The sequence below is a fragment of the Diospyros lotus genome, chromosome 7, assembly GCF_014633365.1.
Source record: "Diospyros lotus cultivar Yz01 chromosome 7, ASM1463336v1, whole genome shotgun sequence".
Taxonomy (NCBI): domain Eukaryota; kingdom Viridiplantae; phylum Streptophyta; class Magnoliopsida; order Ericales; family Ebenaceae; genus Diospyros; species Diospyros lotus.
Window position 1 is genome coordinate 33,960,350 of NC_068344.1, and position 24,425 is coordinate 33,984,774.

A 24,425-nucleotide genomic window follows, 5' to 3' on the forward strand; every position below is an offset into this window, starting at 1 on the left:
GAATTTTTATAAGATTATAAAAATTTCTTAATGATTGTTTGGTAAATGAGAGGTTAGTGTAATTTTAAGACATAAGAAGTACACCCTCTTATTTAGTGTTACCTCAAAGATATGTAATTTACCCTAAAAAATAAAAAGTGAGATGCAATGGTAAAAGATGGTATTCTTGTTTAAACCTTTACAAATATGACTCTACACAAATTTCTATATGTTTACCTTTATTAATAAAGGTAGATTGTGGACTACCTGGAATGCCCAGTGAATTTGCTCAATGCACATTAATCTGTAGTAGTTGTGGGTTCTCATTGATTGCAGAATGTTAAATTAAAGAAAAATAAGTGGTAAGTGAGACAATTGAAAGTGTAGGAATTAAAGTGAGATTTGGTGTAAACCAAAAGGGTCTGAAGTGTTTGATAAAAGTCCCGTCGGGGATGTTGTGGAGTGGACTGCAATGATTGACCCGTATGGGAAAAGGGTGGACATTACGAAGGCAAGAGAGCTGTTTGAAAAAATGCCTGACAGAAATGTTATATCTTGGAGCGCAATGATGGCTTCTCATTCTCCGGCTGGTGACTTCAGGGAGGTGTTGAGCCTGTTTAGACAGATGCAAGAAGTGGGTGTTGAGCCAAATGAATCTGTGTTAGTCAGTGTGCTGACTACTTGTGCTCACCTTGGTGCGCTAGCGCAAGGGTTTTGTGTTCACTCCTACGCCAAGCGACGAAATCTTGATTCCAATCCCATTCTGGCCACTGCGTTGGTTGACGTGTACTCAAAATGTGGTTGTGTTGAGTTGGCTTTACCAGTAATTGACAACATTCCGAATAAGGATGCTGGAGCATGGAATGCTATCATTTCTGGGTCTGCAATGAGTGGAACGCTAGAGAATTATTCTAACTTTTTAATAAAATGACAACGGAGGGGACTCAGCCGACTGAGATAACTTTTGTTTCTCTTCTTAGCGCTTGCACGCATTCAAGATTGGTTAAGGGGGGGCTTAAATTGTTTGAACAAATGGATACCTTCTATGGGGTCAAACCGAAGCTCGAGCATTATGCATGCGTGGTTGATCTTTTGGCTCGAGCAGGCATGGTGAAGGAAGCCGAGATGTTCATAGAGGAGGAGATGGGTGGGATCGAGCGAGGGGATGTAAATGTCTGGGGAGCTTTGTTGTCTGCTTGTAGAGCCAATGGCAATGTTGATGTTGCAAACAGAGTTTGGAAAAAGTTGGCTAGCATGAGAGTTGGCTCTCAATACAACAAACCTGGTTGCAGTGTTATAGGGGTGAATGGTGTTGTTCATGAGTTTCATGAATCTTTGCAAGAAATGTGTGGACTGCTAGATTCTTTATCTAATGCATCGTATATAGCTTAGTAAATTTATATACAGTCACTGGCAGATTTTTGCGTTACCTTTTTCCTTTTTTGTTCATACATCTCAAGAACTCCGTTTGGGATATTATCTACTGTTGATCCCAAGCCCGAATAAAAGAGGAGGGTTGTGTTAGGCAGCCGACAGCCAACGTAAAACTTAATCGGATCCAAAACATGAACTCTAGACAAATTATGAAAAAACGTTTGGGCGTGGACGTAACCATTCGTAGCGACGCGTTACACTGCCCGCGTATAGTGTCAAGTGAGCTAGGGCCGCTGCATCGACGCCCGGATGTAGTGACAAATGAGCAAGGGTTCCCGCATTTGCTTGGACGGATGTGGGTAAAGAAGTTAGTCCAACATCAAAATCAAAATCAAAAATAAAATCAAATTCTAAGTCAAAGCCAAAAACAAAATCATAGATTAAGGATTGGGTCATGGAACATAGGAACATTAACAGGCAAAGCTATGGAAGTGGTAGATGTGATGATTAGGAGAAAGATTAATATTATGTGCCTTCAAGAGACGAGATGGGTAGGGAAAAAAGTAAAAATTTTGTCAGAAAATGGATATAAAATATGGTACACAGGAAATGATCGAGCAAAAAATAGAGTGAGGATCATTATGGATAAAAGCTTAGTAGATGAGGTAGTGGATGTAAAGAGAATAGGGGATAAGATTATTATGGTGAAGGTTATTTTAGGAAGAATGACTATAAATATCTTTAGTACATATGCACCACAAGCGGGGTTAGGTGGGGAGATAAAAGCAAAATTCCGGGAGGACTTAGAGGGACTCATACAAATGATACCAAGAGGAGAGAAAGTGATTATAGGAGGTGACTTAAATGGTCACGTGGGTAGAGACAGAAACGGCTATAGAAAGGTATACCACGGATTCGGGGAAATTAATAATGAGGGTAAGTCTATTCTAGATTTTGCAATGGCATATGGACTCATCATAACTAATACTAGGTTCAAAAAACGGGACGAACACTTAATCACATATAAAAATGTCACATCAAACACCCAAATAGATTATTTCCTCATGAGACAAGAGGACCGGGTATGTTGTAGGGATTGTAAGATGATATCGGGAGAGTGTTTGACTACTCAACATAAACTTCTGGTATTTGACGTCCAAGTAAGAAATTGGAAGAGAAAAAATGACATAAAACAAAATCCAAAAATCAGGTGGTGGGATTTAAAATGGGAGAAACAACTAATCTTTAAAGAAAAATTAAGGAGTAGAAGAGAATGGAATGGAGAAGGACAAACAAACCAAATGTGGAGAGAAATGGCTAATGCCTTGAGAAACATAGCAAAGGTAGTGCTTGGAGAGATAAATGGTAGAGCCCCTAACCTTAAGGAGTCTCGATGGTGGAATGAAGAAGTGCAATTGAAAATTAAAAATAAGAAAAATTGTTATAAGGCTGTATATCAGTGCAACAATGAAGAAAATCAAAAAAATTATAAAGAATCAAAAAAGGTAGCAAAAAAAGCTGTTAGTGAAGCAAGGTCAAAAGTATACGAGAATCTATATAAACAACTTGATACAAAAGATGGAGAAAGGGATATATATAAATTAGCTAAAGCAAGAGAAAGAAAAACAAGGGATTTAAATCAAGTGAAATGCATAAAAGATGAAAATCAAAATGTATTAGTGAATGAGGGAGTGATTAAGGAGAGATGGAAGGAGTATTTCACAAAATTATTCAATAATGATGGCGACCCAAGAGTTAGGTTGGGATATCTTAGTAATTCCGAAGGAAACGTGCGCTGTACATTTTATCGACACATAAGTCCAAATGAAATAAGGCAAGCATTAAAAAAGATGAAAAATCATAAGACGGTGGGACCGGATAATATACCAATAGAAGCATGGAAATGCATGGGAGAATAGGGTATCTCCTGGCTAACGAAATTATTTAACGCGATTCTTAAATAAAAAAAGATGCCAGATGAGTGGAGGAAGAGTACTTTGGTCTCTATATATAAGAACAAATGAGATGTTCAAAACTGTGAAAATTACAGAGAAATTAAGTTAATGAGTCATACCATGAAACTCTGGGAGAGAGTAATAGAGCAGAGGCTTAGAAAAGAAACAAAGGTCTCAGAAAATCAGTTTGGTTTCATGCCCGGTAGGTCAACAATGGAAGCTATATACCTACTGAGGCGCCTAATGGAAAGGTATCGGGATTATCAGAAGGACCTATATATGGTGTTTATAGATCTAGAAAAGACCTATGATAGGGTCTCTAGAGAAGTATTATGGAGAGTTTTAGAGAAGAAAGGAGTCTGAATAGCCTATATACAAGCCCTTAAGGACATGTATCATGGTGCAGAGACAAGGGTCAGAACATGCGGAGGGGATACTGAACCGTTTAAAATTACAATAGGATTGCATCAAGGTTCTGCACTAAGTCCATATTTATTTACTTTAGTAATGGATGAACTCACTAAAGATATTCAGACAGAGGTGGCATGGTGTATGCTATTTGTAGACGACACAGTGTTAGTGGATGAAACAAAAGAAGGAGTGAACACTAAGCTTGAGTTATGGAGAAACAATTTAGAATCTAAGGGATTTAAATTAAGTAGAAAGAAAACAGAATATATAGAATGTAAATTTAGTAAGAATGCAAGAGTGGATGATGTTATAATAAAATTGGAAGACCAAATCTTACAAAGAAAAGATCATTTTCGATATTTGGGATCAGTGATTCAAAAAGATGAAGAAATTCATGAGGATGTCACACATAGAATTAAGGCAGGTTGGCTAAAATGGAGAAATGCATCGGGAGTGTTATGTGATGGTAAAATCCCATTAAAATTGAAAGGAAAATTCTATAGAACAGCTATAAAACCAGTTTTGTTGTATGACTCAGAATGTTGGGCAGTCAAATACCAACATGAGCAAAAGACGAGTGTAGCGGAGATGAGGATATTAAGATGGATGTGCGACCATACAAGAAAAGATAAAATTAAAAATGAAGTTATTCGTAATAAGATAGGAGTAGTGTCAATAGAGGAGAAGATGAGAGAGACTAGACTAAGATGGTTTGGTCATGTGAGAAGGAGACCAAGAGACGCTCCTGTGAGGAGAGTTGATGAAATGAAACAATTAATCAAAAAAAAAGGTAGAGGCAGACTTAAGAAAACTTTGAGGGAGACATTAAAATTTGATATGAAGTATATGGATTTCAATGAAAATATGACAAAAGATAGAAATACATAGAAGTCTAGAATTCATGTAGCCGACCTCACATAGTGGGATAAAGGCCAGATATATTGTTGTTATTGTTCATACATCTCAAGCTATATCATCCATTGTTTAAATTACTTTAAATGATATATAGACGAATTATGAATTGACTTCATATAGCTGAGAAATGCAAAAGTCTCTCTCTCTCTACTGTGCTTGGCAAAAGGGGGATTTCTAAGTGATTAAGGATACAGTATATTGCGTTTTAACCCGATGGGGGTTAAGGTACCGGCCATTCAATTCCATTCCCAAACTCCGTATACGGGCACAAGAATAATGATGTTTTATCTAAATTGAGTGGCAGAATTGTTGGGCTGATTGGATGAAATGCCCACTCTGTAGACAACAGTTCGAGCAATTCACCCACTCGGCAGAATTCAGCCTAAATATCAGTGCACAATAGTTTGATATATTTAATCTCCAGTGCAGACATAAACTTGCTGTCATCCGCTGGTGATTTGATTTGAGCTGATTTTTAGTGTTTGACATCCATTTACACGGTCGATTTGTTCTGTTCAGAGTCCATCCTAATCCCATCATTCTGAAATCAAGAATTAGGATTAGCTCTGTGTTCGCTTTGCAAGAATTTCTCCATGCAAGTAAACACAGGCAAAGAGACTGCAAAACTATAGAGAGGAACACACTAACCAGAAAGGGAAAAAGCTATGAAATGAAAAATGCATTCTTTACAGATGCATTGTTATATTTCTTTTGCGTCAGCCAACTAATTCATTGGACTGCACTGTCAGCCATTCCATTGAGCTCCAATACACATCAACTTAAAACTAAACCAAAAGGCTCAGCTAAAAGAATACAAAGAAGAACAAGTATATTTCCCCTTTCTACTGCTATCAAATCTGATATGCGGTCCTCCATTATTTAATGTGATCATTCAGCGGCAGTTGAGAACCTTTCATGGCAGTCACTTGCAGCATGTCAGCTGTCAAATGCAATGATTTGCATCAAAATCCTTAGCTGATAACAAACCCGTAATGAGTTTCCTTATCCTTTCAGCCCCAGGTCCAGGTTTCAGTTCCGTTATATTTGCAACAATGTAGTTTGGGTCGGTAGTGTTCGTGCCTCCTTTATCAAACCAACTACCCGGCACAAAACCATCAGGGCTGCGCCCCAAAAGCTCAGAGTCGATCTTGTCAAGAGCTGCCTCGTTCCTGCCAAACTTACGGGCAAAGGGTGCGTTGCTATCTAGCATTCTCTGATAGTCCACAACAGTGAGGAAATGAGGGTGCTGTTTGGGAGGGTTATCCCATGATATGAAATGGAGGTCATGGTTCACAGTGGTGTTCCGAAACTCATCAGCATTACAGATGACTGTATGGAAGTACCCTTCGGGAGAAGAAAGGAAGTTGGCGTAGTACATTAGGACTACCCTTGGGAGGTTGTCCCAACCCCATATGCAGAACTCTATAAAAGGCCGAGACAGCATCATCCAAGCAGAACCTGAAGAAATCAGTTTCAATTAGGTTATTCCTTTAAATGATGAATGATGATGACTTCAAATTCTGAAATCCCACATTCTTGCAAATGGACAGAAAATATGAATCCAAAGGAAGAAAATAGAAGTGGCTGCAAAGTTCAGATTATTGAATTTGCTCCAAATATAAGAAGAAGAAGAATGAAGTAAAAAAATGATTTTCAACAAAATGACATGGCAACATCATTTACAACCCCTTAGTAAACTCAACTTCAACCCTAGTCTTTCAGTTCAAGTACAGCAAGCCAATGAAATAACAACAATGGGTTCTAGTTAAATACCATAATTATTTGAGGTAGGATAAATCTTTCTGTTACACCTTTTTGGCCATAACATTGTTCACTAGGCCATTTATGAATTCGATGCAGAAACCAGGCCTAATTCAACTTAGAGACAATATAGATATGGTTCCTCAACAAATATCATTTAATCAGGTTTTCAAGCAGAAAATAGGAAAAACAAATGAACATAAAAATAACAATAAGGTTTGTCACCTCTAGTTTATATTGTCACTCAAAGTTGACTTGCTCCCATTTTATGAGCAGATGGGTAACAATTAGTACACAGTATCTTCAGGTTTTAGCAGATTTCAGGCTCCAGTCTGTTAGTAATGAAATGTCAACAGCATCTAGTTGTGAATCACTAAACAAAGAAAAAGTTTGCACGCCTTCAGAACTAGATGATTGGTCATGATATTCTATTTCCATCATCCACATGCCTTTTTCTGCATTTAACTGAAAATCTGAAACTCTCCATGGAAACCTGTATGCCTGTATATATCTTGATATATTGGTAAATCATCTACATCACGTGGTGAAAGATATGCCTTCCTTGCAAAGTAAATAACAAATTTATTTACATCCATATTATGGCATGATATGTTCACAAGTTTGACAGCATATTATGATTTGAAAGGTTGCAGATTTGAGTTGTGAAAGAGTCTCATTGGGAAACAAAAAAAAAAAAAAGGAGGGTAAGGCTGTGTGCAAAAATGATCCTCCCCTGATTCTCACACCCTTTTAAGTTGCATTGTAAAGAAATTAAGCCAGTCATTATAAGGAAAGACGATCCTAATTTCCTTATGATCCTAAAATATGCTCATAATCTATAAATTTGATCTAAATTTCTGCACTATCATTGATTGAGTTGTCTTATTATATGATACATAAATCCTTTCACTTGGTAGCGTTAATGTCTTACAAGTCCTATCATGGTTCGGTATAATTTTGGTGTTCTAACCTCTGAACCTGATAGAGAGTTACATAAAGCAATGACACACTAGACGTGTATTCTATGAATGGATCCATTATTCAGTACAGTATGCTCATCCAGGTAGATGCCATGACAAGAAATCTGAGAGACCCAATTTATCCTAGGAAATAATATATTGAAGATGATAGCACAGTTGCAAATTGGTTCTCCCTGAAATAGTTTTTCTAAAATGTTCTAAAACAATATGTAAAAGATGTTTATTATTGTTTATGTCTCGATAATAATCTCAATAATGGTTGGAATATTAGTTGATAGAATGATTAGTGCGTAAAACTTAAACAACAAAATATCAAGCCTTTATCCCACAACATGGTTTTGGCTAGATTAGAATGCAAACTTATCTTGCGTAAATCTCTAATCTTTGGTGAAATTATAGTTTGTATTCGTTGATAGTTACAATTAAAATGACAAGTATAGTGGGAGCATACTAGGTGGATGTATACATATCTGGAAAGGTCAAAAAAGTATGTTTTATCTGCCAAATAGCTATCTGCATCCAGAGGGAAAATGCTTAAAATTCCAATAGTTATAGAAATTCTAGGGTCATGTCTTTGTTCACCTAATGCAAGTAACAGTTGACCACAATCATTAGATAACTCATAGTTCCACGTTACATAATCTATTTGCTTTATACACACACACATATAAATATATAATATGTAAATGATTAGAGTAAGATGTGAAGCCATCACCGCTATCTAATATTCTCTCTCTAACAATGGCTAATAATGGGTATTTTTCACTTATTCAAGAGGAATTGGATGTGAGCTTTGGACCATTTTGCATTCATGAGCCCCAAGGGATTTGTGGTTTGGAGGCTAGGAGCTACAAACCCTAAGTGGCTCCCTTTTGAGATAGGGCATTCACCCTTGATTCGATTAGAAGATAAGAGGAGAACTATCACTGTGACAAGGAATAACTCCTCTTCATCCTGTTCAGATATGCCACCATCTAGATATTTACCTAACATCATAACTGGAGGACTTTACTGCACCTGAGGTATAGGCTGCTGACAGCAGGGGAAGATGCAAGATGGAAGGCTCTTGTTTTGGGGGAGGGGAGGCAAAATTTCAACATTAGAAGAATTATGTCTCAGATAGTTTCTTTATATGCCTAGGGGTACAAGTCTTTAAGATTATAGGATTTTTGCTTTAGTTGGGGGACTGATAATAGTAATGTTCCTAAAATGTTTGTTTTTATTATATACTTAAAAGGGGTTTTCAAAAATTGGGGGGAAGGGGGGTTGTGCTAACACAGGTCCGCCCCTGGCTAGCTCATCACTTCTCTTATTGCCAAAAAGAGTGATCACCTGCCCTTTAGATGGCTTGACTCCCTATACGCATTGCAAGACCTGAGGATGGATCCAACCTCCTATAAGAGAAAAGGATTCCACTTTTAGGATTCACAACCTACCAGGAGTACAAAACAAGGGATGCTACTAGTGTTTTGCCCTCTCTCTCTCTCTCTCTCTCTCTCTCAGTTGCTTACAGTTCTCTCTCTTCCAAAATCTTTGGCATCTTACATCATCTCAATAACATCATTTCCACGCTATCTAACTGTCCTTGCTAATCTAAATATAATCCCCCTCACATGACACACAGAACCCAGCTGGATGATATTTCTATCTCTTCTATTGATTGGATACGGATGCATGACATGCTGAACTACAACAGCAATCACAATTCACAAGCCTTAATCCCATGTTGTGGAGTTAATTTTTTTTATTTTAGGCCTCCACCATAAGGCCATTATATTCCACCAGGTATTGTTTGCTCTTCTCCTCCCTTTTTTGCTACAAACCTTCTCACTTCATCCACCTCATAGGTGCATCTACTGGTCTTCATCGTGACACACTAAACTGCATCCATGAAAAGAGTTGGAACCCATGGCACTTTAGCAGCTGTGATTACTGTGAATGTCTTCATTAAAAATAACATCACTCAAGCCTTTTTTTACCCAAGAAATGAATGTCTTGTGATCACTTGAGCAGCTGTGATTACTGTGAATGTCTTCATTAAAAAGAACCCAGTTAATTTTCTGATTAACAATGTCAGGAGATGTCAACAGAATTTTTTGCCCAAGAAATGAAAAATCTACAAAAATGAGCCTTCAAAAGCTAGCTTGCTTATTTAGCAAACAAAAAAAGTTAGCTTGCTTGACAAAACTATGCGCTCTACAAAAGTTTTTCTTACTTGAAGAGAGAGAGAGAGAGAGAGTAAAACTGAAGTTAGATCTTCGAAATTTTAGATAAGAGTTATGTGCTTGAGTCCTGTGAGATACTTTTATAAGTTAAAAATTAAGTGGGTCAAGTAATTTGAATAAGTCTAAGTTAGTTAATGTTAGAAGGTTGGCTTTATTTGAATCATTCAAGATGGCTTTAGATTTTGCAGGAGAGTTAGCTGCTAAATTCTAGATACGTGGGTTATTTCTATAGTAAAATTGCTTTATAATTAATGTAATCAGTGGATAAAGGTTGCAATTTTCTTCAAACACTTTAATGATTGGAGTTTTAAGGTTTCCCTAACAGAAAACTAGTTTTGGCTTCTCTTCTATAATCTCTCTGGTTTTTTGAAAGTTGGTTTCTCTTAGCCTTCCTTTTAACTATCAAAATTGATCTTAAAAATAGGAAAGAAAAAGGAAAAAACTCCTCTTTCTTACTCTCCTCCTTCCTCCATACCACAAACTAGATCTGGTATGACCCCAAGTAACAGGGAATTCAGCTGCCTTAATTACGTTAAAGGATTATGTTTAGAAAGGGGGAAAAAGAAACTAAAATTCCATGTAGGTGCTCACTAACTATAAAGAACTAAAATTCCAACCAACACAGAAGTTTATCAAATTAATTAATTTGCATACCTGTGAAAAGTTTATATGCTGTTGGTAAACTCCTCTTTTCTGTGACCCAAAATACATCTGATTTCTGCAAGCTATATAGCCCGGGATCTATTATAACAGGCTTGGCCCTATGGAATCTACATAAAATGAACTTATGTGAGCAAACAGACATCTCAAAGGAAAAAAGTCCTAACAGATTTCTGTAAACAATCCGTGAGTAAATTAGATAAGTGAAGTAGCTGAGTACATACTCCTTCCAACCAATGTCACTAGTATGCTCGATGAAATTAAGATCCCTTGGAATAGTTGACAAGGTATGGAGCATATCTGTCAAGAAAATCAGAAAATCACAAAACTGTAAATTTGCAGGTGTCAGTTTTAGATGCATCACTAAAAACTCCTGGGAACCACAGACACATAATAAAATGATCTTGAAGACAAACTCAGTTGAGGATTTAATATCCCATAATTTGTTTTATCTTCCCATAAGAAACAAGGTCCAATAAAAGGTGTAAGCCCTTCCCAATGGCTTATCTGGAAAACAAGAAAGTTCTAAGAAAGAAATAAACAAGAATCCACAAACTAAATTAAGCAAATATGTTGATTTATAAAATCAAATTAGTTTGCAGTAGTACACATAATAGGAATAAAAATAAATAAATAAAGATACTAGTCTTGTGTGATTAGGAGTTTTTTTTAAATTTTATCTAAATGTATTTTAGTTTTATGAGGACTTTAAGTGGCATTTGGTCACTATATTAAGAATAGTTTTAAAAGAGTTTTATCAAGCCTATATATGGCTCACTAGTGCAATCTGAAAATATGTTTTTGATTGATTGATTGAATAAAATTAGTGATTCTTATCTGCTGAAATCTCTCTCCTCCTCCTCCTCAATTTTCAGCAATCTTTCTACTGTCTCACATCAACCAATTAATCTTATTGTTTTCATTTCTATAAACAGGCTAAACAAAATGTTTATCATCTGGAAACATAGAATGTTTTATCAGTCCCATGTGTAGAAGATCATGTGGCAATAATGGTACACCAATCATTTGAAAATATGAAGCTATGAACCTCTGCAATTGAACTGTGTTGAAGGCACTTATACCCATGTGAGTTCAAGCTAATTCAACAATGCATGAGAACAAGGTCTGGTTTGTAAAGACTGATCGAAGAAGACATAAACAAGAATTCACAAGCCAAATTAAGCAAACAATTTATGTTATTAAATCAAATTAGTTAAGTTCTACAAGAAAGGCTAATGAAAGGTTTAGTCCACCAATGCAAACCCTTCCTTCCCAAACCAAAATTTAGAAATAAAAACAATAAAAAGTACAGTTAGTCTTTAGTGACAATCAAAAATCATTAAGCTGTAGGGACAAAATATATGAAAAAATTGGTGGTAGGGGATAACCTGGGCTATGATACCAATTCTGTTAAGACAGTCTACCAACCAAAATCAAAGATAAAATCTACTGAAAATTAAGACAACTAAACTAGCTATATAAATCTAATCATCTAAGGTAACAACAATTTTAAAGATAAATCCTAATTTAATTTGGATAATCATCAACATAAGCCTCCCCAGATTCTCTTCTGGAAAACCAGAAGTCTTCAAACAAGAATCTAGTGAGTAGTGACTAAATCAAAGAAATGAATACATATTCCACAAATCTAAATCACAATCCAAATTAACCCTTTACTTAGCAAAACAAAAATCACAATCAAATGAAGCCCTGGGCTTACTGGCCAATACTAAGACTAGACAACTACAAGATAGATACAACAAAAATGAAGATTCAAAGTAAAACAGACATACCATCTTGTGTAACCAAGGGATAATCAGAAGCACTCAAGTTGATGAACCAATCCCACTCCCCACCCTCCTTCAACAAAATGGCTGCGGCATGTAGGGTATTACTGACCATAGTAGGCCCCCTATAGGTCACCAAATTGGATCTCAACACCACCCTCACATTCCCAACTCTCTCAAACAAAGCCTCATCCCTCACAAACTTCACCAGCTCCAATCTCTCCTCAGCCGAGGCCTCAAGGTCCAAATGCACCACATACTGGTTCAGGGGATGGTACAAAGCCCTCAATGTCCTCTTCAAGCTCTCACAATCCCCTTTGGACCCAGATATCAAATAGGCCAGCCTTGGGATTGGATTGACCAGACTTGGAGAAACGTGGAGCTTTGATTCTACAAAAAGGGGAGGCTTTGGGGTCTCGTTAGGCAATTGGCGAAATGGGTAGGCCGAGGCGAAGAGAGAGAGGATGATGAGGATTATAGATATGAGGAGAGAGAAGACCAGTGGCAGAAACCAGTTCCTCTTCTTCTGTGCCTTGTGGTTGGCACCCTCCATTTTCCTGGTGCCAAGACAATCCGAGGCAAACCCAGAAAATGCCCAGAAAAAGAAAGAGGGTTCAACAGTGATTGGTGGCGCTACCGCTGTTCAAGGAATCTGAATGTTTCACAGATCATCTGCCCGTGATTATTATGGCGTTTAAATGGTGGGGCTCTGGTGGGGTGGTGGAGCAATAAAAGGACCTCCTCCAATGGCTGGTTATGTGTTACTTTCCCCTTTTTCTACAGTATCTGACCCGCTTGGACTCGCATACAAGAATGTGGGAGGACTTTTCTAAAAAATCAACGAGATGGTTTCTTTCTTTCTTTCTTTCTTTCTTTTTTTTCTTTTTCCCGCAGATTTCCCCCATTTTCTTTCACTTTCCGGGAAAGAAAAATGTTTCAGGGGTTGGCTGGCTTGTTGGGATATGAATAACACTAACATAATATTGATTAGTATTGTATGAATCTTATGATAAGATTTATTGTTTCTGTTGGATCTTATCATCATATATTTAGATTTGATATAGGAAATAAATAAAAAAAACAGAAACATGGGAAGTTTTTTCCCTTTTCCTGTTCATTGTATCACTAATATCATATATATGTACATATATATATATATATATATTAATTTTTACATAAAAAATGAAGAAATGTGGAACTCCAAATATCACTAAATCAATTAATAAAACAAGCCCCCAAATGGGACTGTCTAAAGAAGGGAATTTGTTGAGAGTTATTAATGAATTTAAATGCTATTTCTGACTTTTCTTTTCTCATTCAACCACCAAATGAATTGAAATTCATATATATATTATTTTTGAGATCTACCCCTCCAGATATATGTTTTACACTTTCAGATCACTGGCTAATACCACATTTTAAATCCTAAACCAAATATATTATCCCTTCTAGGAAAAATTCTAAAAGTCTTTGCCATATTAGTTGGAGTCTAAAGGAAACAAATAAATGAAAAGAAACCGACCACTGTCAATTCAATTATAATTGTCAAACGTCAATCAATAAATTTTTATTTAATTATTTTTCTCTAGTATATGAAGAATTCATCAATACGAATTTTAGAATTTTATATGGACATTTACTTGTCTCAATTCCAGGAGCTTATCTAAAGCTTTTTAGAATGCTGAAATGGTTACTTGATTATGGTGTATAAGTTGTAGGATAATTTTAATTTTTGTATTTAACAATTAGATTTATTTTGAGTTTAAAATTTTATGAAGTGTATTTAATTTTATGAAATCCAGTGTCGCCTTAGGTAAGATATTTTAAGAATTCAAAGTTTTTGAATATCAAACACTCAAACAACTTAAAATGACTGAAAAATGACATCAATTGGGATTATTTGTCAAAAGTAAAATCATAAAAAAAATTAAATGTTACAAACTATAAACTTTAAAGGGTTTAATTGAATTTTAGCCGGCCCATCTAACAAAAGTTTGTTGGGCAGGCTACGGTAGCCTATTGGGCCCCAATTTGAAAGCCGATTTAGGCCCATTATCCAATCATGAATCAGTGCAAAAATCTTCCTTTGTTTTGATACCCAATCTTCACTTCAGCGTTGGAATAGCAAAATAATAACAATTAAATAAACAACTTTAACAAATCTTTTCCATCAAATTTTTAAAAAATAATTTACCTGAAAAATTTAAAACCACCATACACAATGGGAGGACGTATTGGTAATTTAATTTTTTGATGTATAAAAAATAATTATAAACGTCGACATTAAAAATATGAGAAAATTCGAACCCTTATTTATAAATAATTTATTTATGTTTACATGAATATATTCATGGCAAGTTAATACATTCTATTAGTCAAGACTTGAATGCCTTGCCAATTTAGTTAAATTATGTGATTTATTTTTTTAATTCTGCCTATAAATTCTTATTTATTTATAATATATATCTCATAATCTCAAATAAAAAAATTACAATAAATAACTAATAATTAAAGTAAAGCGACATGACATGAATGACTTATTTCATAATTATCATCTCCACAAGAAAGTGTTATTAATTGATGGCCACAAATGTGATTGTGGTAGACAAAACACAAGGGCATTAATGATGACACATTTGATCAAAGTGGGATCGAATATTCTATTTCCAAGTCAATAAGGATGTTGCCTTGCAATCCAATGAAACTCACCACAGAATCAAGTCAAACCATTGCTAGTTACTAGAGAATGACAATATTGTAGCATCTTTAATTTCTTAATTATAGATTCTATTTGTATCTTTCTTCATCTCACTCAAATACCCACTTAAAAATGTTGTTGATAGGTAGTTTTCTCCGACTCGAGAAAAAATGATTTAAAATTTTATTATATCTTAAATTAAACATAATTTTAAGGATTATAGTATATTCATCTCTTATCATAATAAAGTCAATGAGATTTTATATTAATGTTAAAATATGTAATGTATCAACGTTAAATAAGATTTCATACGTACTGTATCAAACTAATGAGATTTCACATTTATGTTGATATATGCAATTTTTTAATACAATTCAAAGAATTTTTATGAGTAACTTTTGAATGAGTAATTTTTTTTTATATTTGTAAGCAAGGGATAAAAGACTATTTAAGAAATTGAATACTATGATAATGGGAGAGGACACGTGAAACTTAAGAGGCAAAGTGAGAGTGTTATTGGAGGGCTTCAAACTCCAAATTTAGTATTTATCAAAACAGAGGAAAAAATTGAGTTTGCCAGATGAAGTCCCAAATTTATCTCTATTTAATTTGCATTTACCAGGATAGATGAGAAAATCAAATTGACCAAACGAGGTCACAACTTTAGCTGTATTTAATTTGAATTTAAGGAGTTATCTAACAAAATGAAAGAAAAATTCAAGCCAATGCATTAATAACACAAACGATGAAAGCTAGACAAAACCCAAAACCAATCCTAGACCCAAACCATTTCCTTTTATACAGTGGCAGCAAAGGAAAACAGCCAATCCAAACTTAATTATCTAGCACTTCTCTTGAGCAAGCTGCAGGGCCTCCATTTCCACGGCAGCTTTGGATTTCTTTGGCTTGTACCATACTGCACAAATGAGATAAATCACGAGGTTTATGAAGCTGAGAATGGCTAACAGGCAGTAGAACAAATCAAGCCTCCCATAGTTGATATTATCAGCCAGCCACCCCTGTTCATCATGGCTTCCAGTCACCCTCTTCACCACCGTAACCAGGAAGCTGCTGATGAAGAAACCGAGGGACAGAGTTGTCAGGAAGATGCCAGTGCTCATGGTTTTCATCCCTTTGGGAGACTGAGTTATGAAGAAATCGAGCTGCCCGGTGTAGATGAAGGCTTCCCCGGCTCCAACTAGGAAGAATTGTGGGATCAGCAAGAACACGGTGATGGGGAGAGTTGCAGTGTTTCTTCCCACATGTTTGGCAACTGATAATCTTCGCTTCTCGGCCAGGGAGGCGGCTGCCATTCCCAGCGTTGAGAGGAGGAGGCCTAAGGCAATCCTCTGTAGATTCGTGAAACCTGCAGTTTCCCAGAAAATTAGATCAGTGAGGGCGAAAATATAATGTTAGATGAGTTGTTTGTGAAATGATCACTTAAGTACCTGGTTTGCCTTTCCATTTCTTCCAGAGAGGCATGATGAGGCGGTCATATAGCGCGAGAGTGATCAAGATGGCAGCCACAAAGAAGACAGTGAGAGAGGCTGCTGGGATTTGGAAATCCCCAATCGATCTTTCCATGGTGGAGGCTTGCTCCACAGAGAAGGTGATCATCTGCGCATATGCTGTCCAAAATACGATGGTTGTGGCCCATATCGGTAGCAGCCTCGCCATCATCTTCACCTCTTCCACCCTCGTCACCGAGCTTAGCTTCCATGGATTTGGAGCCATACTGCTGCTCTCAAAGTCACCCTCTGCCATAATGGCCGCCTTGTCCAAGAAACTGCAACCCCAAAAGCCCAAGTTAGACCAAAGAGTTAGAAAACGCCAATCAACTGCATCAAATAAGCACGCGGAAATCTATATATAACAGAAAACATCGTTGTGTTGATTTAATGTTTTGAAGTTACTCACCGAAGCTGATATGTGTGATGGATTCTTGAAACCTCCGATGAATTCTCATACAACATGCTAATATCATATGGAAGTTCCATTCTCCTCTTCTTGATAGCAGCCGCTATAACCTGGAAAATGTGAACTATGGGGCTTCCCGAGCTTTTCTTGTACCTGTATCTTCTTCTCCCTGACAAAAATATCAAGATGGCCACAAACATTGAGACTGAACATATTCCATAAGCCCAGCTTCTGCCAACTTCATCTTGAATGTAGACGAGCACTGTGACCGCAATTAAAGTGCCGGTGCAGATGAAGAAGAAGAACCTGTTGAAGAAATAGGCCATCTGTGTCTTCTCCTTCTCATCCTTCTCATCAAACTGATCAGTCCCAAATCCAGAGACACTTGACTTTAGCCCTCCAGTTCCCAGTGCAATTAGGTACAGGGCCAAATAAAGAATTCCCATTTGAAATCCATTGGCCTTTTTGCAGTTGGTAATGAGATGGGTGTTGCAGCTAGGTGGCCGTAGCTGTGGAAGCTTTGTCGAAATCATCAATGTGCCAGTACCCTAAAATTATCACCACCACCATGTGAAAAAGTGCCATCTCACTGATGAATAAGGGCTATTTAACAGAGCGTTTAGCTTTTAGTTTTTAGTTTTTAGTTTTTAGTTTTTAGTTTTTATTTTTAATCGAGTTTGTATAAGCATGTTGCATGAGAAGTGCCCACCAAAACACTAAAGAGGAATATTATAGTTCTAAGTTCTCAATTAAAACTTAATTACTAAGGTTTATATCAATGATATGCATGTCCTAAGGCTTATTACACCTTAAGTCTTATTAGGGGGTAATGCCGGTCAGGCCCCCACTTCTGGGTGGTGGTAGAAGATCAGCTAGCTCCCACTTACTAGGGTTTGGATTAGGGCAAAGATTGCAATTGTCTTGAATCTGCCAAGGAAAGAGTCTGCAAGAAAGCCTCCAAGTAAACACAACATGAAGGATGTGCCCATGAAATCAGTTACAATATTGGCTGCAGTAGCACTTGGGAGATGCATTGTGTCTCCCAAGTAGGTCACGAGGTTTACTGCTATCCCCATTGTTGAAAGCCTCTCACATAATTCAATTCCTGCAGCAATTTTTAGATGCATATAATAAACTAGTTAATGAAAATGTATAATGAGAACGATTAATTATTGTTAATAAAGGATACTTTGTGCTGGATCTAGACTTGTTTCACAAGAAATTAAGATATGGCATGCAGAAAGTTGAATTTTTTTGTGTTAATAATGTATGGATTTCCCATAAGTTGCGTGATGGGAGAAAAGGGCAACAGTTCATGGCCCAGATGAATGGGCCAGGAAGAATATTTTAAATTCCCAGTTGCATGAACTGTCAAATAGATAAATGACACGAACATTATCAAGATTAGAAGTAGAGAAGTAATAATTGATTTTTTTTTTTTTTTTAAAAAGGACTGGGTTTGACTTCTATATTGGCTTAACCAGAAGGTCAAGCATATCATCTTTGGGATTTGCTTTCTTAGTTGACACAATTTAGGAGATTATGAATCAAAACTGATCCAATCTTTTTTGCATGAACAGCCTATTAATATGGGAATGAAGGCATGGAAACGAACTCTAGCCTAGTTAGCATGATAAGACAAGAGATTAATGGTAGCAAGAACTCTTAAAGATGCAATTAAGGAGAAAACAAACCTAAGATGAGCGCAGCAGGCACCCAACCACCGGTTTTAGACCTATCGGCAGGAAACCCTTTAAAGTCCACAGCATCGGCAACAGTTGCACCCATCTTCTCCGCCTAAGCGATGAACAGAAAATGTTCAGAACTTAATGGCAACCAAAATGAATATATTTGCATTGCATTCGACACGCAAAAGATGCTAACAATAAATTATAAATACCGACCATTTTTTTCCCAAATGAGCAAAGGAGCTAGTGAAAGTTGCAATTCTATTTCAACCCACAGCTCAATGTCTTAGCAGCTTGCCCTTTTATAGGCACAGGCTTCGGCCCTTGTCCAGCAAAAAGGCGACCCTCCACTACTAACTTGAGACAGATCACTACTCAAGGGATTAGCCCTATCCCATTTTGATAGAATGGAAGGTTCTAGCTAGGTGGTATTTTGGGGGTTTTGTTTCTTTGTTAGATATTTGTTAAGAACATAAATTATAATGGAAAATTCAAAAGGTGATGTTGATTTGCTGAAGTGGAAGGTAAGGGTGAAAGAAATGGAATCTGGAACATGCAATGGTATAACAGATATCGTAGCCAGCAGAAGCAGCAGCAGCTCCGTTAATTCTAACCTCTATATTTTGTATGGCAGGGACAGAGGTGGCCTGTTGTATGAAGGCTGTGAACCACAGTATGGCCATCAACAGCTCCTTTTTGAGTTCCTCAGTGCTTTTGATGCCCCACAAACAGATTAAAGCTTCCACCTTTTGTTTTCCCTCCTTTGTCTCTACATGAAAAAACAGAGATGATGAAGACAAGAGAAATGTGTTTAACCTGATCCCTTTCTCTTGACGTGTACATTCATGCCTTAGTTAATTCCTAGCTAGCTCGATAGAGATTTTCGGCCACTCGAACAGTACTACTGTCTACATGTCAAGTTGTGATTTATTTATCCATGTATTTGCTAGCTAGATAAAGGTCACAATAGAGAACACAGAACAAACAGCCATCTATATATCTAGCTACTAATTAACTTGAGCATCTAAGTTTAGGCTTGCTAATCTTTCATTATGATGCAACTACATGTGTGTGCGTGTGTGTGTGTATTCTTAGTCCATGGAGGAACCCTATTAATCAAAGTTTAAAAAGAACATCATAAGATAACTCATTAATGCAGATGCAAATATGATAAGGTGGAAAGACATTTGAATTGAAGAATAGTGACAGTTGATACAACGAATATCTCTTTTCCAATTACTTCCTCCTATATTGGCATATGTAAATCATTGGCATAGCTTACCATCCTATTCAATAATTTGATCTTTTTAACTTGTTATGGAAGTTTGTGACTATCATTTTCAATGAAGGCAGGTGTCACCAACTTTGCAATAGTCAAGCCCAGATGCATTGGACCAAACAAGTGTCTCAAAGTTGCAGAAGGGTTTAGAACCAAGTGTGCATTACTTGATGATAAGAATTGAACCTCTAATAATTAACTCCCTATTTATTATTATTGATTTTTTGGGGGGGGTTTAGCACGAGAAATGGCTTAAGGTTTGAACCCAAAACATGGAATTTAGTGTTTTTTTATGAGAGTTTTTATACATATCCTCTTAAATAAATATTAATTAATTATTAAACATATGTAGAATTTGTCGACATCAAACTAATTATGTCCAAATTTAAACCAAGTTTCAAGTTCAAGAAACCATGCTAGAAGATAGAGGTTATAGGCACCAACACATCTCATGGATTCAAGTGTGTGTGTGTGTGTGTGTGTGTGTGTGTTGAGAAGTCATTGTACAACTACTACCAGGACACAACGTTATCATGATGAATTGAAGCCATAGCCATATATACCCTATATAAATAGTGGGATAAGATCAAAATATGAAGGCCACATATACCTATATGTATATCATATATATCTGGGGTATACCCTTGATTTGGGATTTGACTTGAAACTCACAAGTTTGAAGTGGAGAGTTGACTTTCCTTTCATTGGATTAGCTTGTCTCTTTACATGCAATGTTATACTTTCAATCTTCTCAGTATGGGCATGAAGGATCTCACTGTCTTGTCTCCGCATATACTCGTGAATTTTGTGTACTCCCAGCTTGGAGTAGGTTTGTGGACATTTTGTATATAAACTTATATATATATATATTGATCTTTTATAAAGAAAAAATATATATATCTTTCAAAATTTGTATGCACAAAATGCAACTAAAATTGATGACATTTTCATTTCTACAGCCATAATATAATTTAGAATTCGTATAGCATCACCCATTCCCAATTTTTATAAATATTTTTTATATACACACACAGCAATTAGTCATTCCTGTGTAGCGATCTGGGCATACATACATACATACATACGTGTGTGTGTGTATATATATATATATATATATCATCTTTTTAATATTAAACGATCGATGGCCACCAGCCACCACCCACAAACCACTAATGCAACATATAACATGCATGCACGAGCCAAACAAAAACAACCCCACTGGCCAGCGCCCAGAAGGTTGCCAACACCCCCCATAATACCCATCTGCCATGCCAAGCCACTCATTATGTTGCCAATAATTTGCTCCTTCCTTCTCTCTCTTCTGACATATTAAAGTAAAAAATAGTTAGTCGGAAGACCTCACGATACCATGATGTTATATATTGAATTCGTCCTCATCAAAATTAAAAATCTCTTTAAATATGAGTTGACTTTCAAATTTTTTTCCAAGTAATTTTTAAGTTAATTATTATATTTGTCCAATAAATTTATCTGATTCACTTACCTATAGAATTACACTAAAGTTCTCATCAACAGGAAGAAGAATAGTAGCTAGATTAGAATTACACATTAATTTCCTATTATTATCTTCTCTGTTGTGGCTCTCTCTCTCTCTCCACTTTGATTTTGTCACCGTATATGCAGAAATTAAGCTCCAACTCCATGGGACAAAAATGCTACCACTAGCTAGTTAATATATTCTCTTGAGCTTATCATACACATCTTTCTAGAGTCGTCGTCCTGAAGTGTTCGTTGGCAAAGCCTAATTAGTTCCTGTGTCAATTTGCAAACTTTAATTTGTAAAGAAAATGACAACCACAAACTGATGAAGATCAGATCAACTGCAATCATATAGAACACTGCTTTGTTCTTTAGTTTTTCATGGTCAAGTTCAGGGGCGGACCAATAAATTTTAAGCATGGTAGACAAAAATTAAATAGTATAACAAATTTAAAATAATATAATATTAAAAATATATATCAATAAATTATACGATCGACACATTTTTATATTTTAATAATGTCGTATAACAACATCATTATTAATTTTATTAAATATTTATTTTTCAATTCGATTTAGCAGCCAAGTTTTGATAAGTTTCATGACAAACTATTGTTTAATCATTGATTTTCAATTCAATTGCATAACCGAGTATTAATAAGCTTTATAACAGAAAATATATTTTTTGCTATAATTTCAAGTACGTAATTGATAAATTTGTAATAAAAAATAAAAAAATAATTCCTTTAATTGAAACATAGTTAAAGAAATGGTAAAGGTGGTTAACATTAACAAGAAAAATTAGTCATATTTTTATATATTTTATTTTTAATTTTCATCCAATATTAAAAAATGCATTGACAGTTGCTACCAGCCACTGTGGTCAATGATTTTGGACGATCAGAGGTAACCACTCAGACACATTTATTCCCATCAACTAACATACCCAAAAATCAATAAAATCTAATAGCTAAATTTCGTAGATCTAAAGTTAAATTTTTGATCAAACCAAATGTACATAAACACATTGGCAATCATTATTGGCCACTGTGGCCGATGGTTTCTTGCAATTAGAGGTAATCACCCGACACCTTTATTCTCATCGACTAACATACCTAAAATTCATAATTTTTTAAAAATTTAGGATGGACATTGAGGAAAAAAAAATAAAAAATATTAAATTATTATATATGATAGATTTTTTAAAAAATCAGGGTGGGCAGGGCAGGCAGTTGCCCATCCTTGGCTGTACATGCTCCGCCCCTGACTCAAGTTGGTCAGCAATCAGCATCAATTGGGATCCTGTATCTCAACTTGATCTCATTCAAGCCATGGTTGTAACTTACTTTCTAATGGCTCTTGAGAAGTTGCCTAACTTGAAACTGTATTTTTACATCAACTTGTCCCTCTACTGATACCTTAATTATAACTTTGCCTAACATACCAATCATTCATAACATCATTAATATTCATCAATTTGACTTAACCAATGCCAAGTCTCTAGAATACTAGATAAGATTATTTTACTTCTATAATTCCCACCCAACAGATTTGGCATCTTATAAATTGGTTAGTTGGGCAAAGTTGAATTCAGAGCATACAAAGTAAGAGATAGCTTTTTAAGCACATTGGCAATATTACTAACACACAATTGGACCCACAGAGGAGAAACAATGAAGATTGTGTTAAAAGTGCCTAATTAGCTAACGGTGGTGTTTCAGATTATAAAATACATAATTAGGTCGTGGTTATGGAAAGTTTCCTTCTACATTGCAGTAATGTTGCGTTCATAAAGGAAGACTCATATCTTGTGGTAATGGATTCTGCAGCCCAAAGTTAGTGGCATACCACCCAAACCAGCTGCCAGTTTCCTATAATCAATGCTTAATTATATTCATATCAACAATTATTGCTAAAGCAGTCCATCTTGGAAAATGAATATATTTATATATACAAGAAACTTTATTTTGCTCGCCAAAGCTATCTATAGGAAACCAAATTCAAAAATCCAGTTCCAACGGAGCTCACTATAGCCATTTCCTCTCATCAAAAATTTGATAAATTAAATTGAAAAACCTCATTACAATTGGCGATCGAAATCTTGTCCGCTCTCCTCACCATCTCTCCCCTCCCAACAAGCATCAACGTTGAACCAGCAACGACAATGGCAATGGTGGACGAGTTATAAACACCAGATGTGACTACGACAGCAACTAACGTAGGCGATGGCAACGAATAGGAGCGGTGGTGTCATCGCCTCCAGCTATAGCAGAACTAACTAAATTTGTGATTAATCAAATTTTTTTATTAATTTTTGTATTAGGTAAGTAATATTGTGTATTTGATTATTTTATGTATTTAATTATTAATTTGTATAAGATAAAATAAATAGAATTAAAATTTATTAATAAATAAATAAAATAAAAAATCAAATAAAAAGGAGAGTAAAGAGTATTGTTGGAACAATTACAGTTTTTGAAATGAAATCAAAATAGAGAACGAATTATTAAGAAAATAATAAAAAGCATGATAGAGATTGTTGTTGAAGTCAGTCTAAGATACCGATTCTTTAAATATTATAGAATTTGGCAACTCAATCACAACTTACAACAAATATTTCTTTTAAAATCTTATGAACCCACCAGGATTTAGATGCCTCTCCTTCCAATGATACTCCAAAAGTGGCAGAAGACCAAATAAAATGAATATAGAATGTATTAATGAATTATAGATGGTGCATGCCAAATAAGTTATGAAGTCTATTTAATTTTATTTTATTTTTTTGTTGAAAGGTATCCATTACAGACACAGGGCAAATTTGGCTGAGAACACCCCGGGCTAATAAATTTGGCTGAGAAGAGCACACCTACACAGACAGACCTGATAGAAACATACCTAAAGTCTTAACAGTCCTACCAAAGTACACAAAAACACCAAAGAACAACTCAAGCCTCGGGCACAGGCATAGACTCGACTAACATAAACATAAACTAAATAAAGCTAGGAAAAGGAAACAAAAAGAAAAATCACCAATCCTAAATTACCAACAAACAAGAAGAACAAAAAGTGAATCTCTATTTGTCATCAATAGGTCACCATCAAGGAAACTCTCCTAACAGTGCATAAGATGCAATGAGAATGAAGGTACCCCCAAAAGAAGCCCCAAAACCGTACTATATCCCTGGATTCCCATTAACAAGCACCAAGGAAAAGCCCATGGAGTTATCATTTTAATTAACTAGTTACTGTGGAGTTATTAGTTAATCAAACACTTGTCAACTACCACAAAATTTGAC

General features: G+C 35.8%; 3 protein-coding genes across 4 annotated transcripts; 1 reads left to right on the forward strand and 2 right to left on the reverse strand.

Annotated features, from left to right (window-relative positions):
- Positions 1 to 271: 271 nt before the first annotated feature.
- LOC127805695 (pentatricopeptide repeat-containing protein At5g48910-like) lies at positions 272 to 1,371 on the forward strand. The gene is given in 3 exon segments (XM_052342451.1): positions 272 to 285; positions 376 to 878; positions 881 to 1,371. Coding segments are annotated over 3 exon segments (1,008 nt in total).
- Positions 1,372 to 5,305: 3,934 nt separating this feature from the next.
- LOC127806940 (beta-glucuronosyltransferase GlcAT14B-like) lies at positions 5,306 to 12,812 on the reverse strand. Its single transcript, XM_052344564.1, has 4 exons — positions 12,054 to 12,812; positions 10,485 to 10,560; positions 10,255 to 10,370; positions 5,306 to 6,092 (listed from the first exon to the last, which is right to left on the reverse strand). The coding sequence occupies exons 1-4, from the start codon at positions 12,598 to 12,600 to the stop codon at positions 5,578 to 5,580; spliced, it is 1,254 nt and encodes a 417-aa protein (XP_052200524.1). The 5' UTR covers positions 12,601 to 12,812; the 3' UTR covers positions 5,306 to 5,577.
- A 2,561-nt stretch (positions 12,813 to 15,373) lies between these two features.
- On the reverse strand, positions 15,374 to 18,732 carry LOC127806877 (protein NRT1/ PTR FAMILY 6.2). 2 transcript variants are annotated; one of them, XM_052344437.1, is made up of 6 exons: positions 18,567 to 18,732; positions 18,357 to 18,459; positions 17,550 to 17,767; positions 16,663 to 17,210; positions 16,194 to 16,531; positions 15,374 to 16,111 (listed from the first exon to the last, which is right to left on the reverse strand). In XM_052344437.1, the coding sequence occupies exons 1-6, from the start codon at positions 18,567 to 18,569 to the stop codon at positions 15,588 to 15,590; spliced, it is 1,734 nt and encodes a 577-aa protein (XP_052200397.1). In that variant the 5' UTR covers positions 18,570 to 18,732; the 3' UTR covers positions 15,374 to 15,587. The 2 variants fall into 2 exon arrangements, with proteins under 2 accessions (XP_052200397.1, XP_052200398.1); XM_052344438.1 differs by lacking the exon at positions 17,550 to 17,767 and having other exon boundaries at positions 18,567 to 18,631.
- Positions 18,733 to 24,425: the final 5,693 nt, after the last annotated feature.